Below are 15,544 nucleotides of genomic sequence, written 5' to 3'. Positions count from 1 at the left end.
CCGCCAGGATTTGCCGTTCCCAACTGCACGCTTCTGAGTACCTGCAGACAGTCGTCATGTTAGAGCTGAAGCTGGTCGGGTTCCAGCATGTACCAGCAGTAATTGCAAAGTATTTAATCTTGGACCATAATTTAGAGTGGCTAATTTGAAGAATGCTATGTTTTTACAGCACTTCTGATGAGCTAGCATTCTTTCATCTTCGTTACAGTAAGTGATCAGTATGTCTGTGTTCTGGACTGCAGCATTATGTGAAAGAGGAAAGCGTTGACACCAAATTCCCCTATTATATCTGTAAGGCATGTTTTGACTTACCACATTCACTATGAACCTCAGCTGCTGGGGTGCCTGAAGGAAAAAGAGCCAGCAAAAGAATTGGAGCTGGGACAGGAATGATCCCTGCTTCCCACAGCCATCAAACATCAGTTATCCTGAGGCATCTCCTTTGAGCTAGTGGGGTGGGGGCTGATATTGCTGTGTAAGTGGGATTGAGAGAGACCTTTGAACAGATTCTTATAGTTTTGAATCCATAATGTTTTTTAATAATAGATACTGTATTGCTTGTTTGTTCAAATGCTCACAGTGCACGTAGAGCTGGATTAGAGGAGGTGGGTGCTTTTGCCATGGAGCATGCACAGTCAGTACGCTCTCAAAACCTGCACATTAAACCATAATATCAAGGGATTAAAATAGATTGGTAATCACAATAGGTACAGCAAAAACAGTAAAATTCTTACAGCAAGTTGTACCAGTTCTACTACACAGTGCAAAATTAGGAGTTGTTCATTGACAACTGCTAATAAAGTTGGAGGGTTCTTCTGTTCCTTCTTCTGGAGAGAATCAACAGTGAAGCTCTGAGAGATGATTCTTTCTGCATCAATGTCTTGGATTCACCTTGCCTCCAGAAGAGCTGGTGTCTCACCAGTCTGTGTCTATTCAAAGCTGTAAAAAACATCCCAGGGAGTGAGGACCAGACCCCAGTTGCTTGAGCTCTGGGTGTTCCGTTGCTTTGAAACATAAATGGTCCTTTGTCACTTTGATCATGATGCAGAAGTTGAAACTATAAAAGGAAAAAACTAGTAAAAAAGCAGATGGGAAAACACTGGTGTTGCCTGTAAATAACCCTTAGTCATCCCTTTTCCCCCACTCTTGATGAAAATAATTATTAAAAATAGACCACTACGCTTTCAAAGTGGTAATCAGTGTAGCGCTGTACTTTTTGCCTGGCTAAGTAATTCCATGTCTTTCTAAGAAGATGCTATTTTCATTTGAAACTGGAATGATTTAAGCCTGATATTTCAAAAATGGGTGGTGATTGATTAGTCATCACTCTAATAATGGACTACATCTGCATTTTTTCCTCCATCTTTATCATATTTTACATAATTCATTTGGCTTAATTGGACATAAAAATCTTTTTCCCTGTAATGACTACAGCAGATTCCCCTGCCCCTGCTTGGATTCTCTTGAGATCCCTCTGCCCTTGCTCGCTGCTGCTCAGAAAGGCCAATTCCACCCTGCAGGGTGGGGTGGCACAGGGATGGGACTCTGCTGAGCGTGCCCCCTGTTATTTTTTTCTAAGTGTAGTTAGTTTTTGCATTACAACGAGGCCTGAGGTAATAATTCTCATCAGGTTTCTGATGTGCTTCATGCTGTAAATGTGGGAGGTAATGATTCCTTCTCTTAAAAATATTCACTTCGACGCATATAAAATGGTGGTAGAGTTAAGTGACTTAGGATGTGTCCCACAGGGAGCATCTTAGAAATGCAGATTATTCCAGTCTGTCTCCGTTTGAGGTACCTGAAGCTATTCTTCAGGTGGCCGCGTTATCTACCGGCACTTAACGGCAAGGAGTTTCCACCACACTTTAGGTACGCAGAACAAACTCCTTTTACTGAGTTCAGAGACTGGTAACAAGACGGGTAAGACCAGTAACAAGCTCATCTGCCCTTTGTTATGCCAGAGGTCAACCAGATTCCCAAGAGTAATGGAAAGGGAAAATGATTATCAAGCTTCTAGTTAGTAAGGGGCCTAGAGCTTGAATCTGTTTCCACTGAGGCTGATGAAGACCTTAGTCTAGTCATTGTTAAGAGTCCCTGAAAATACACTTCATACAGCTACTTCTGTTTTGAAAACAAAGGACTTGCAAATCAGTAAACTTGACTGATTTGATAGAAACTTGTCATAGTGAAAATGATTGCCTGTTCACTCGCTATTTTGCCTTTTAAAAAATATTTGCAAAAGGTCATGAAACAACGACTGACCTGCCTTCAAAATTAAACTTTGAAGAGGATACTCCTGGAAGGAGTTTATTGCAGCCTAAATTAGATAAAGCCACTTGTTGCAGTTCATATATTATTGATATTTCAGCAATAAATCCAGAGGTGTGTTCCTAAGCAAGAGACATAATTATTCAGATTTTATCCTTATTGCTGGTGTGAAACAGCAGTTTTCAGGAAATAAACTGCCTAAAGTGTCCCTGGTGATTATTCACTTTGTTAATCATTATTAATATTCACAAGAAAAATTGTGTATTTAAAAAAAAAAGGAAACAGATTTTTAAAAAACTTCCTGGAAATTACATAAATCTGTTCATTCCTCATATTATAATTATTTGTGTTACAATGGTTTACAAGTGCAATTGAGATTAGGATTATGATGTATATGGAGCTCAGCATATCCATTTTATTGGGAGATCTTCTGTAACATGAAGACGTTCATTAAGTCGGCAGGGAAAGGTGTAAAGAGTGGAGGGTGGAACTGTAAAGGCAATTAAAGGACTTGCAAAGTCCTTTAAATGGAGCCTGGAACAGAACCAGTCTTTGAATCCAGACTAATGGAATCCTTGTATAAATTCTTTAATAACTTCAGCGTGCACACACAAAAAAGTACCAACTTGATTGTATAGAATAGAAAGCAAATCTTACCGGTTTTATGAATCATTCTACATGCTCTTTGATTTGAGGAAGTAATAGAACTGAGCTGTGGCTGCTGCAGCATAAAATGTCGTGTAAATGAAAATCAGTACAACGGGAATCTCCTTTTGCACATTTTCTCCTTGGATCTCAGTCTCCTCCTTTTACGTGTAGGAAAATCAGTCAAGCCCTGATGGTCCAATTTGCTGTTCAGTAAAATATGTCATCAGAAAGACATCATAAATAGGACTTTAGTGTGGCAAGAAACAAAAAGAAGAAAATGAAGAGCAAGGCAGAGGGCTCTTCCATGAATAACGAAGACAGTAACTGTAAAAGGAATGAAAAAGGCAAAAGCTCGTAGGAGAATTCAAAGTGATTCCACTTTAAAGCTATTGAAAATGGCCTGTGGCCAGATGCAAATGAGTTCATTTAACATATGACTTAACCCTTTCTTTTTCTTTGAATGGCATGTAGCTTCGAATTATCCTTAAGCTTGATTACATTCCTCCTTTATTTCTTCCTGTTGAAAAGTTGTTATCCCACATCTCCAGCTCACTTGATTTAGAAAAGGTATGTAATAGAGATGACATCAAGCAAAGAAGTGGTGAAATGTAATAACTGGCTCATTAACAAAATCCTTTTGGTATGTTTTTAGTGTAGCAGCTGCCTAGGTATCAGTAATAATTAATGCAGTTAATAATAACTCTGTGGACAGAGCATGCCGGGGCTGATAAAATACCTGTTTGCATGTGTTGACGTGTTCCCATCAGCAGCTTGTGTTTTCTTACTTCTGTTTGCAGATGAGGTCTGCTGCCTTTTCATGGAAATCAGTTGAAATATGCTACTGGGTGTTGCGTTTTATGCACAGTATGTTTATACCGGGCATCTGGGAGGAAATTGATAAAAAGTGTCCAGACTTTTGACAGCAAGAACTGGTTGACCTTGCTACTAAGATAGATTGTAAACCCTCTGGAGCAGGACCGTCTTCTCTAGCTTGTTTACACAGCACTTAGCACAGCGGCGTGGTGTTCCCAGACCAGGTTTCTCCGGCACTGCTTCTGTTGAAATAGTATCTGCAAGGATCAGGGGGGCTTGACCTTTCTGATGTAGCCACAAATCACCTTGTGAGCAAGAGCTTAAATAACAAGTTAGGGTGGTTCAATGTATCTGGTACCTACTAACGATTTGATTGTGTCAGTTCCTGTGGGAGAGGAGTTTTGTTTTCCCTTCTGTTTCTCAGGGATCTGTAGTAGAAATGGGAGAAATTAAATATGGCAGAGAATAGGATGGCAAGATTGAAGGAGGACGAGGTATGGATCTCGTCTTGTGGGGCCAGCTACTGTAGCAAAATTAATTCATAGAAGGAAGAACCTGTATTAAAAGTAGATCTGACTGCTTTCCTCCTAATTATGCAACTAGTAATGATCCCTTAATCAGGGCCAGCAGGAAGGTCAAAGTCAGCTCAACTACAGCTTTGCAGCAAGGACTGTGTCTGATCAATGTTTGCATAATATCTATTTCAGTGAAGCATTCTTGGTGCTATTATGATCTATTAGCTGGACCATGCTGTTACTTAAGAGAGAAATGTTGTATTGAAAATCCATGGACACGACTGTTGATGACAGAAGAAGTCACAGAGCACCCACTGGAGTGTGTCCTGTAACCACACTGAGCAGGTTATGTGCAGCCTCACCTAGATGGGCTGGCAATTGATCTAGTTCAAAATTGCTGAGTTATCAAAGCTGTAATTAAGGAACATCTATTGAATTGAAGTATATTAGACACGTACGAAATAAGTTTGAAGGCAAGCATGTTCTAAAACAAAACATAACAAACCAAAACAAACACATACACACCCAAAAGGTATTATTTACTAAAATGCCTCTATGGATAGAAAAAAATTGAGGAGTAAAATGCAAGAATATCTCAAAGTCATGTTAGAGGTTATGAAATAACGAGTATAAGGGATACTAGTGATTTCCTAAGTGGACTGTTGTTAGCGATGGACATAATCTTTGCAGAAGAAAGTGAGAAGAGAGAGGATGGCGAGGTGTGGAGAGCTGGTCCAGAAGCCGAGTACTTACACTGAGGAACAGAGGGATCTTTACATGCACATATTCAGTTCCTCTTCCCTTTAGTGGCATGACAGATAATGACCTAAGGAAAGGAGATGTCCCACTTCATTGTGCATGTCCCACCCTCCCACTTCGTAGTTGCTGCTGTGTGCCAACTTCACTGAAACCTCCTCTCAGCTGAGCTATGCACCTTTAACCTCTCTGAAAGGTTACAGGGATCTCTGTATGGGCTTCCAAAACCGGTGATCAATTTTGCAAGAGTTGCTTTATCAAAAAAAATCAGTGATGGGTACGGTCGTAGTTAATCCAGACTCCATGCTATCTGAAAAGGGTGAGGAGGAGAGAAGGAAGAGCTTCAGCTGTTTAGCCCAGAAAATAGTGTTTGAGATGGGGATATGAATGATACTGTAAGTGAAATGCATCAGGGACAGGGAAGAAGGGAGGAGTACTGCAAAAAACCCTTGTATTTAACCTAAAGGATACAGATTGCATGTGAACAAGTGCTTTTAAACTCTCATCTTATGGGTGGGAAGATTTATAAATGCAAGGAAGACAGGCAGGTTCTAGATCAGCAGCGGGGGGATGGGGGAACTGCTGCTAATTTGGAATTCAGTACTTTTATCACAGCAAGCGTATGAAAGCATTGCTTGTAAGAGGAAGGGACTGGATTTGATGACTCTTCCAGTCTTGTATCTATGATGATGCCTTTTTTTTTTTCCCATTAAAAATTTGCTTTATTGAGATTCAGTTCAAGCCATGCAACAATTTGGAGCGTAGCTGTTGTATTTGGGGTTGTTTTGTTTGTTTTCTGAATGGTCTGCTTGACCTCCTTGTTTGTATAGGCTGAACTTCATGAAAGGAGCCAGATGAAATGGAAGAGAACTCGGTGGATACACCTGATGAGATAGTTAAACAAATAGCTTTTCCATACTGCTCAGCACCACTGTGTTGAGGTGGGATGTAGTTACGGTTACTGAGCTTTTTTTGCAGAACAGCAAGCGCTGAGAGCTTACCATTGCTGGCTGAATTCTCAAAGCAATCATCACTTTGTGTCTCGGCGTTACTCTGTATTAGTCCCTGTAACAAACCAGAATGGAGTTTTGACATTTTAGATCTCCTCCAAATGAACCTAAAGATTTCATTATAGTTATACCATGACAGTGTTTCGCAGGCCATTACTTTCTACTTGAGAAGGCAATGGATATTTTCAGATCTTAATTCCTCTATTTGCTAGATAACTCCACATGTTTTCTTGCAGGTATTATTTACCTGAAAGATGTAAAAATTAACTGAATAAAAAAAAAAAGTCATGCATGCAGCATCTGACCCATGTTTGACCTGATTCTCAGTTTCATACCATTGTGATTCTCCTTCATAACAATATCCTTTAATCTAATCTTACACTCTTGCATAAATTGGAAAAGACATCATTGACTTTGATAACTCTGAGTGCACATCAGCTGAGCTGGTTTGGCGATTTTGAATCTTTATTTAGAAGGCTAAAATGAAAAGTAAATGTTTCTACATTGGTAGCTAGGGGTTTCTTTCTGTTATGGTGGCAGGAATTAGCTAAACACAGTAATGTTTGGGCATCCTTTAACCTGCCTTTTTTTATTTTTGTGTTTGTTTATATGCTACATATACAAAATACTTCTGCCACTTCTTTAGTTGATTGTTTGTTTATTTTTTTAATTAATATTGAAGAGGCATGGGGGACATGGTCCTGCTATCTTTCCTTGCATGGGTAGTCCCTGCGTGCTTCTGACTCACTGAAATGAGGGAGATTGTCCTTAGCATGGCTATCAACGAATGTACAACAATGGGGGAGTGTCCGTTCTGCTCTAGTCTGATGCTTCACATTGAAAACATGAGTAGACAAATTAATAATCAGGGCTAAAGGGCCATTCCCGTGTCTCTGTATGTTCTTAGAGGACACTGGTAGCAGAATTCAGAATAACCTCTTTTCTCGTTTTTACTTACAGTTTCCCCTGAACTGTTTGCTTTAAAATTATATTGTTGCTATTCAAGTCAAAATAGTTGTTAAGAGGCTGCGATAACCTCACATATAATAACTTATATTTATTTAAATATGTACGGTTACTATGTCTCGCATCAGTGGGTATCCAGCCTGGTTTCATATGCTTTCTTCTTTGCAGAAGTGATGCCTTTATTTTGTTTCCAATGTCGACATGGTGATACGATTGCTTCCTGTGACTCCTCCGGCATGATGAAACTCTGGGACATTTTATCCATAGATGCAGGCCCACATCCTGCCAACCAGGTCATCTTTGATCACTCTGGTAGGATTCTAAACTAACTTTTTCTACCTGAGATGTGGTTTATTTTGCAATCTGTCTAATCTCTCTCTGGTTCTGAAGCCAGATAGCACGTGTGAAACAGCATAGATGCATTAATTTTAAAGAAGAGATACCTGGTTGCACCAATGATCAATACACTTGTTTTCTACTGACTAGATTGGTAAATTAGACTAATGGTCCATTTATTTAAAAAGAAAAATGTGCAATAGCAAGAAGTGCAATTGGTTGCAAAAATATTACATACAATACAGAACTGATCACTAGGGGTAAAAAACTTAGCGAGATTACCTGCGATCTAGTGGTATTTATTCTCCATTACTGTCTGTTCTTTTATTTGCTAATTCTGTAGTTGCGTTTCATAACCAATCTTACTAAGTCCTCTTATAATTGCCTCAGAACTTCATTGTGTTGACAGGACTGCTTACTATGCACAAAGAATTGAAGTAACCGGTTATTTTTCATCATCAACCATGTATTACCATGTCAGCAATATTGTGAGTGAGCGTGCATTTCCATTTGAAGTGAGGCTGTTGTAAAACTTTTTTTTTGTTTTAAAACCAATATAAATCTTCAATTCCAAAGCATGGACAAGTATTTGTGTTGCAGCACAGCATTAGATCCTAGCTTAGGGTAGTACAATACGATGTGATAGACTACAATAATATATAATGTAATATATAGGTATATTGAAAAATATGTAGACATTTGCAGTACATGTTATGAGCATAAAAAATAATGCTTCAATAGAATATGAGAGATAATTAAGGAATCATTAAACACAAATAATAGTATGATATTTTGTCATAATTACCCACATACTGTGGAACACATACTATCAATATATCGAGTCACTTGGCAGAAAATTTGCCCATCAAATTCTATATTATTTGTATAGTGATTTCACAGATCTTTCTCCTGTGCCATTAAATAAGGTGTTTTCATTTCCAAGGAAAAAAAATAAATGCATTGACCCTGTCCATTTTTGACAGCTTTCCAAAGACAAATTTAACCGCTATTCTATTTCTGTCTGTAATTTGGAGTAAGAGCTCATTTTTTGTTCGGGAGGATTTGAAGAAGTTTTGCGTTTTTGTTTCTGGAGTATAACGTTGGGTCATTTGCAAAGGAATCGCATCCCTGAAAAATGCAGTAGCAATATTTCTAGCCAGATGGGAACTTTCCAGTAGAAAGGTTATCAGCTTCAGGTGATCTAAATGGGCAAATTTTTCCATCATTTGGATAAAATCCAGTATTTTCTCTGCAGGAGAAACCACACAACAGAGATATCAAATTAGGATGGATGATCACAATAAGGCATAATGCAACAGGATGCAATCACACCTAGCTAAAGATAGGAGAATACCTAGCTAAGGAGACTGTTGCAATTCCTGTTGTTTGAAGAGAGCTGGTGCCTACATCACTTAACTAGGGACAGAGGGCGAGGCGTGCCGGGCACTATCCGCACACACTGACTGAAAAGGCCATGCCTGTTCTGAATAGGCACCTTGTAGAAATACATGCATATTAATACCTATTTGTTCTGCAGAAGTATTTAATTTACTTGATGAGTAGCTGGAAAGAACGCATTTTCTGCACTGCAGTATGATGTGGTATTGTTTAGCAATGGTTTGGTTACCGCTACCAATGCAGTGTGGGACCCAGGCTGAGGTGAATAGCTCTGGGACCCTGGCTTTGTGGATGTTTAAATTGTGCTGACATCGTTGTCATAGTTTGTGGGGGTTTTTTGGGGGGTTTTGGGGGTTTTTTTTTTGTTTTTTTGCTAATACCAGAGTTGCCAAGCTAGCCAAACCAGATTTAGCCTCAGTAATCCTAAAATGGCCCTTGATACAGCAATGAGAGAGGCTGAATGATGTCTGCGACAGCAGAGGGCTAGATAAAATGATCCAGCAGGTTCCTGCCTTGCTTCTCTAATCAGTAATTCATGGATTTGGTCAGTCTAAACTATTCAGTCTGTCATTTGAGTGGAGTTAACTAAAAATAATAACCATGTTGAAATAAGTCAAAGAGCCAGAATACTCCAAAAATAAATGGTGATGGGAGAATATATCCTGTGTTTAACTAAGAGCCTGTTGGGCATGGGACATCTGTCTCATTTGGGGCCTCCGTCTGTGGAGAAGCTTGGGTGGATTCTTCTGACCTTATCAAAGCATGGCTTAATTTCCAGCTGTACACTCTGCCTTAGCTTTTCTTTAGCTCAGCTAGAGGTGGACTTTTCAATACAGCGTACTTTTCAATGAGGAGAAATTAATTACATGATTAATTACTATTGCACATTAAGTGGATTTTCTTCTTCCCCTACTCTTTCTAAACTAGCTGATGGTCTTGCAATGAGAGGTGGTGACGGAGCTGGCTGGGACTCAGCGCACTGGGGGCAATGATCTTCAGTATCACGCTTACTATCAGAAACACAGAGGAACATGTCCTTTGAATTCTGTGTGCTGTGAATGGTTTCAGAGAGGGGACCAACTGTGGTTACCGTGCAAGATGGACCACAATGTAACGGATTCTGTAACTAAATTCACTTTTATTTTTTCATATGCAAGTTAACCAGCAACTCTATGTCCTTATATTCTTGTGTAGCATTCATGAATCCTGTAAACACCATCTTGTCATCATCTTTTGTGTTTCCAGTTGCTGTTTAGAAAAGGTATTTAATATGATTAATCACAACACAGCATGGCATATGTAAGAAAGAAGCTGTAGAAGATTCTAGTTTGTATGCTACAACATATTTGTGTATTATCATAATGTATTTAAACAAACCAACCCCACTACAACAGCAACAGTCCAATAGCAGTTACAATAAGGCCAAAGGAAAGCAAACAGTATTTAGAGAAATATGCTGCTGTATTTTCAGATCTGGAGATACAGCGAGGTGTTATCATTTAACCTGCTTCCATCCAAGCTGGGCATTGTTGCCCATTGTTGTTCAGCATTGAAGAGGTGTGAAGGGTATGTGATTCTTCTGCCAGAGCACAAAGAAATAGTCTTACAATGCCTCTGAACATCTCAAAGGGCGATATGTACCTATTTGATTTAGAGGTATATTAAATGAATGTAAAGGCTGTAAATTAATGTGAAAGTTGAGAAATGCCAGGATCGCTATTACCGTGTGATAGAAGGGGTTTATTCTGGGAGGCAGGAATTCTGAGAGTGCATTGTTCTAGGAAGTGACTGTCAACCACGATGGGGTCTGGGTAACTGCTCAGTGTTGCTATCCAAAAGCAAGCTTAATTTGCTTAATTACACATCATGTGACATTACCCAGCACCAGTACCATGAGACAGCCATTAGTGCAATGAATGACAATTGTTTACTGTTCAGTCTGGAGTTGGTTTTGGTGTTAAATAGTGGTGTAAAGAATTTGTATCTCTATATTACCCACCCTTTACTGAATACCAAATTACTGATGGGATTCTCTGGGATGCTACTGCTGAAGCATTTTCAATATTTGCACTTGACATTATTTGGGCTATTACTGATAATATTAAAGCCACAGACCATCCACACAGGCCTTATGAGGAGTGGAGGCACAGAGATTAAACCTCAGATTGTTAGATTTTCTGCTCATATTGAGTCTTGAGGTGAAGTTCCAAAATTATGGTTTTCAGATTCCTTGTCTGGTAAGAATTTCTGCGTTCAGAACAGGCAGAAATAGTTCTTGTAAATTGAGGGGAAAAGTTCAGAAGTATAAATAGTATTTTTAAATTCATATTTGCCTAGTTGAGTATGTATTCTATTTCTTAAGAGAAACATAAACATATTAATTTATTATATGGCAGTTTCATTTGTTTAGAGGTTTGATCTTGCAGTGAAGTGCCCTCTCAATTTTCTCTTTGATTTTCTCAATTTCAGTTGGTATATTGTCTGCAAAGACAAGCTGGTGTTGAGGTGCAAGGTGTCTGTCTTTTCTCCTTTCCTCCTTTCTTTCACATTTTTGGTTAATTGATACTGCTTAAGAGGCACTGAGTAAATACAGCTTCATCTTGGCAGGATGGAAGAAGCTCTCCTTTGCTGGGAAGCTGTATGGTGGATTTCCAGTTGCGGCTGGATGTGGGGAGAGCAGGGGATGCACCTGCACCCCTCGGATCTCGGGACCAGAGTGTGTCTAGGTATCAAGAGAACCAGAGCAGGACAAGATCTTGACTCTTTCTCTCACTTTTTTTTGCAGTTTCTGAAGCTTGCTTTTTGTATTTGTCTCCCTCTTGCTTACAGTTAAAGTCATGCTTGATGGGCGAAAAATCCTCTAGTGCAGAATTTACCACAGTAATCTTTTTAGCGGCATCTGATTTTGTCCATATAGTGCAATTATGTGCTGACATTAATGTGTGTTTTTCCCTATGACCCCCATTTCTGACTAAAAAGCTTTTTTCATTACAACACTTTATTGCTCTGTGTTCTTTAATCTCTAAGGCAGATTACTTGATAACATCAATTGATTCCTTAGGGTGCTTTTCCCCTCACGGTTCAATGCCTGAGTTCCTACCTCAGTTCTGACTATGTATATGCTGTCACAGGCAATACAGTCTCGCCTTGGCAAATTTTTACTTAATTTAAGTTATTGAAAATTAACACAAACTTCTGATCACTGATTCTGGGTATTGAGAAAAAAAGAAAATGTGAAGAATTAAACAAGCACTTAAGTGCCTTTTCTCCCCCTTTCCCAGTCTCAGCTTAAGCCAAACATCTCTCCTTCTCTTATTCATGTCAATTAATTGGGGGCTTATGTGAAAATTAATTGGGTGTCAATATATAAACAGTTCATGCATGAACTGATGGGGTATTCATGCATAAAATAATTGGGTGCTCATGCATGAATTAATTGGGTACTTGTGCATGAATGTAGTAAACTCTGCAAATTGATGCCAAATATGCAAAGAGAGCTTGATATATAGATAGATTTAAATAGATATAGGTGCAATTCTTTGGATTTGTCCTGGCACTTGCTTTTTTACACAGAGCTCAGACAACTCCCAGTTCTGGTTATTTATCAGTTTGGACTTGCTACGGTGCTATAGCTCCACCTAACAGGGCGGCAGGGTGATCAAGCCGTGTTTGTAGAACTCATCTTTCAAATTCCTTTGAAACATGTGCTCTTCACTTAGAAAATTGAGACTAGTTCTTCCTTATTTTGCTGCCTGCTCTGCTTCTCATTCAGGGTTTTCTCAAGTCTATTTGTAAAGCATAAGCTACAATCTTGTACATCACTCGTTCCTCTCCTTTCTCCCATCAGGAACTGTTGAATGTCTGTCCCATCAGAACCCTTTTCTTCACTATGGGATCAGCACTGCAAGATCTGTGTGTTTTCACTGCATCCTTACACATCCTTTTCTATACAAATTAAGGATTCACACATTTTTTTAAAATATAATTGATCCACATTCTTACAAGTTTTGCTTGATGAGCACAAATGCAGCCACCTGCATCTCTTAGTTCTCCATTCTTTATTTGGTGATCAGCATTTTTAGTTTGTCTTTACTTTCTCGGCTTCAGCTCGTCTCCAAGTGCTGTGTCAGGGCTCTGCATCTGAGCACTGTTCTCGTGCATGCCTCCTCTGCCAGGCCAGCGCGGGGGACACTTCTGCAGAAACTGGGCCAAGTAGCAATCAGTCACAAAAAACTCTTCCTTCCTTCCTTCCTTCCTAAATGGCATAGGGCTAAACACTAAAGTCAGCCATTTTACTTTATACTGGCCAGTGCTGCAAACAGTGGTAGGTCTTCATTTCTCCTTCGTCTTGTCCATCTCTCTTTCTCTTTGCCTCATTACCCCAAATTTGAGTATCCCTTTACAAATTTTTTTCATAACAAAGAACCATCAATCAACCATCAAACAAGGACTACAGGGAGAATGAAAGACATTTTTAAAGTCTGTGATATGCATTTGGTCCAGGTCTGAATGTGCATCACTACTTTAATCTGTGGAAAGTAAACTTTCGGGTCCACCATTTGTTGACCAAGCTGGTTTTATACAAGCAAAAGATTTTCAAAAAATTATACCTCAGCTAGAGGGAATGATGGTGGGCTGGTTCACCTCACCTATGCTGGTAGAAAGGTTTTGTGTTTTGTCCTTCAAGCTGATATCCCTGCTTGGGCAGAACTTTGCAATAAGCAAATGCTGTTGCCCCAGCTGTGCACTCTTAGACAATGCACCGATATTGATGTTTTGTCCCTAGGTAGCCTGCCCTGCCTGCGTGTTTGAACTGATGAATTCATTAGTGGGCTCCCTGGAGAGATTCCCGTGTGGTCTGAGTTGGTTTACACAACCCATGGCCTATTTTCTAGTCCTGATCATGCTGCTTAGTCTTGGAAGTCAGATCAGCAACACGTCTGTGTCAGACCTCTTTCTCAGAGGAGTGCTTACAACATCTGCTGACCATCTTTAATTATTCCTATGGTCAGCATGGGAGTAAAAAGGATGTGCTGGAAGACTACATTATTCAACAGTAATTCCTTGTCTCATAATTCTCACTTCTCCCCTCAGTGCTGCTGTATTTCATTTCTCTCGTTCTCAACATTTGTTTTCCTGACCATAAAATTCTCTAATTTGGAGGCAGTGAGTAGATTGGAATTTACACAAATGTGAGCTGATTGACAGATCATTTTGTCTCCTTGTTTCATTGAGGTATGAAACTATCACTCTCCTTATTTCTGACTGTTGCAGTTTTTCAAAAGGCAAAAAGTTGGCAATGAATTTTTCCCCTTTGTTGAAGAGTTGTGCCACACAGTATTTCTGTTGTGTCACGACCATTTTTCAATATGAGCAAACTCCACAATATTTAAATATGCTAGAAAGAAAAGAAAAGGGATTCTTAAAATATATGACTTTATTTTCAGTGCACACATAATTTAAAATGCATGAAATATTTGTCCTTTGGAAAGGAAAGGGAGGTGGCTTGGAAGCCCCTTATTTTACATTTTTTGCCGTAGTTGCAGGATAGAATTTTGTCTCTGGCTGTGTTTTCTTTGCTGAGCTAATGAGGGTGGGGACTGTGTACTACTGCAGGCAATTGCTTTGAGCGCTGAGCACTTTGAAGAGATTAGCCCCATTGATATTCCCTTCATCTTTGTTAGAGAGGAATGCTTCCTTCCCTGGAGTGCAAGAAGATGGACAGCTATTTAATAGAGCCAGCCTTTTTCAAGTAGATACTGTAGTACTAAATATTCCCATCTCACTTGCCTGCGTACATCCAGCATAAAAACAATGTTCTCGAAGCCAGGGTTGTGCCTCATTAGAGCAATATATTGACCTGTTAGGGCTTTTTTGAGAACCCCAGGTTGAATGGATTATTATCTGACTGGTTAAATGTTATTCTTCAAGGAGAAGCAACAGTTTCAGCTGTTCAGGCAGTCTGCCAAAACCTGGTGATGAGCAAATTGTTTGTTCCAAAAGTAAATGAAGGGAATGTCCACATGATTTTTGCCATCCTTGTATTAAACTAACAGAAGCTGAAAATTGGAGCTTTATGCATCCCAAGTGGGGCATAACTGATCACAATTTTGATTCTCCAGCAGCTATCCACAAACTGAATTAAAATGGTTTGCAACAGGTTGGGTTTTTTTCTAATCCCATTTAAACTAGGCACAAGTCTTAAAATAATAATGTATTCAACATCTCATCTCTAGCATTTACTGCTTTTGTAGCTTTACTAGGTCCATGTGTACTATTTTATATTTATTGTTTATATTTATTCCAGCTTACAGAGTGCTGCAATTAGCAAATTCCCACTTTGAATTTATTTACAGTGATTGAATGAGAACCCCTTTCTTTGACTCGAACTGCACAGCTCCATCTCAAGCCTGGCTTAGATACAAGAGCTTCATCTCCTGATTAACTTATTCCTGCAGACAGTCAGGGAGTAAGGGCCTCTGAAGGTCACCACAGCCTTTTTTCCATGAAAGTTCCTCTTAAATATCGACAGCTATCCAGGTCTTGTGTTTTGAGTAAAGCATCTGTATGGTATGTAAGGAAATGAATCAATACTGCATTCATCATTCATATCCTGTAATAAAAGAAGGGGATTTTGGAAATAAGGTATTATATTGATCTATTATTTGTGTGTACTTTCTGTGTGTTAAACGTGGGAGATAGAACAACCATGGCATTCTCTGCCAAGGACTGGATAGGTCAGGGAATCTGTAAGGGGACAGCAATTTTGCATCTTTGTCACTGTTGAAAGTAAATATATTTTCATGACTAACCAAGAGTCATTAGTCAGCTAGT

At 39.2% G+C, this 15,544-nt stretch overlaps 1 protein-coding gene across 1 annotated transcript in view; it reads left to right on the top strand.

The window, feature by feature from the left end:
- SPAG16 (sperm associated antigen 16) overlaps positions 1 to 15,544 on the top strand; it is a 404,854-nt gene that overhangs the window by 291,237 nt on the left and 98,073 nt on the right. The window contains 1 exon segment of the mRNA XM_075755745.1: positions 7,180 to 7,288. Coding sequence (XP_075611860.1) covers positions 7,180 to 7,288 — 109 coding nt within the window.

This window comes from Balearica regulorum, chromosome 6 (assembly GCF_011004875.1).
Source record: "Balearica regulorum gibbericeps isolate bBalReg1 chromosome 6, bBalReg1.pri, whole genome shotgun sequence".
NCBI classification, from domain to species: Eukaryota; Metazoa; Chordata; class Aves; order Gruiformes; family Gruidae; genus Balearica; species Balearica regulorum.
Note: the sequence above shows the minus strand (reverse complement) of the source record. Positions and strands in the feature narration are given on the sequence as shown.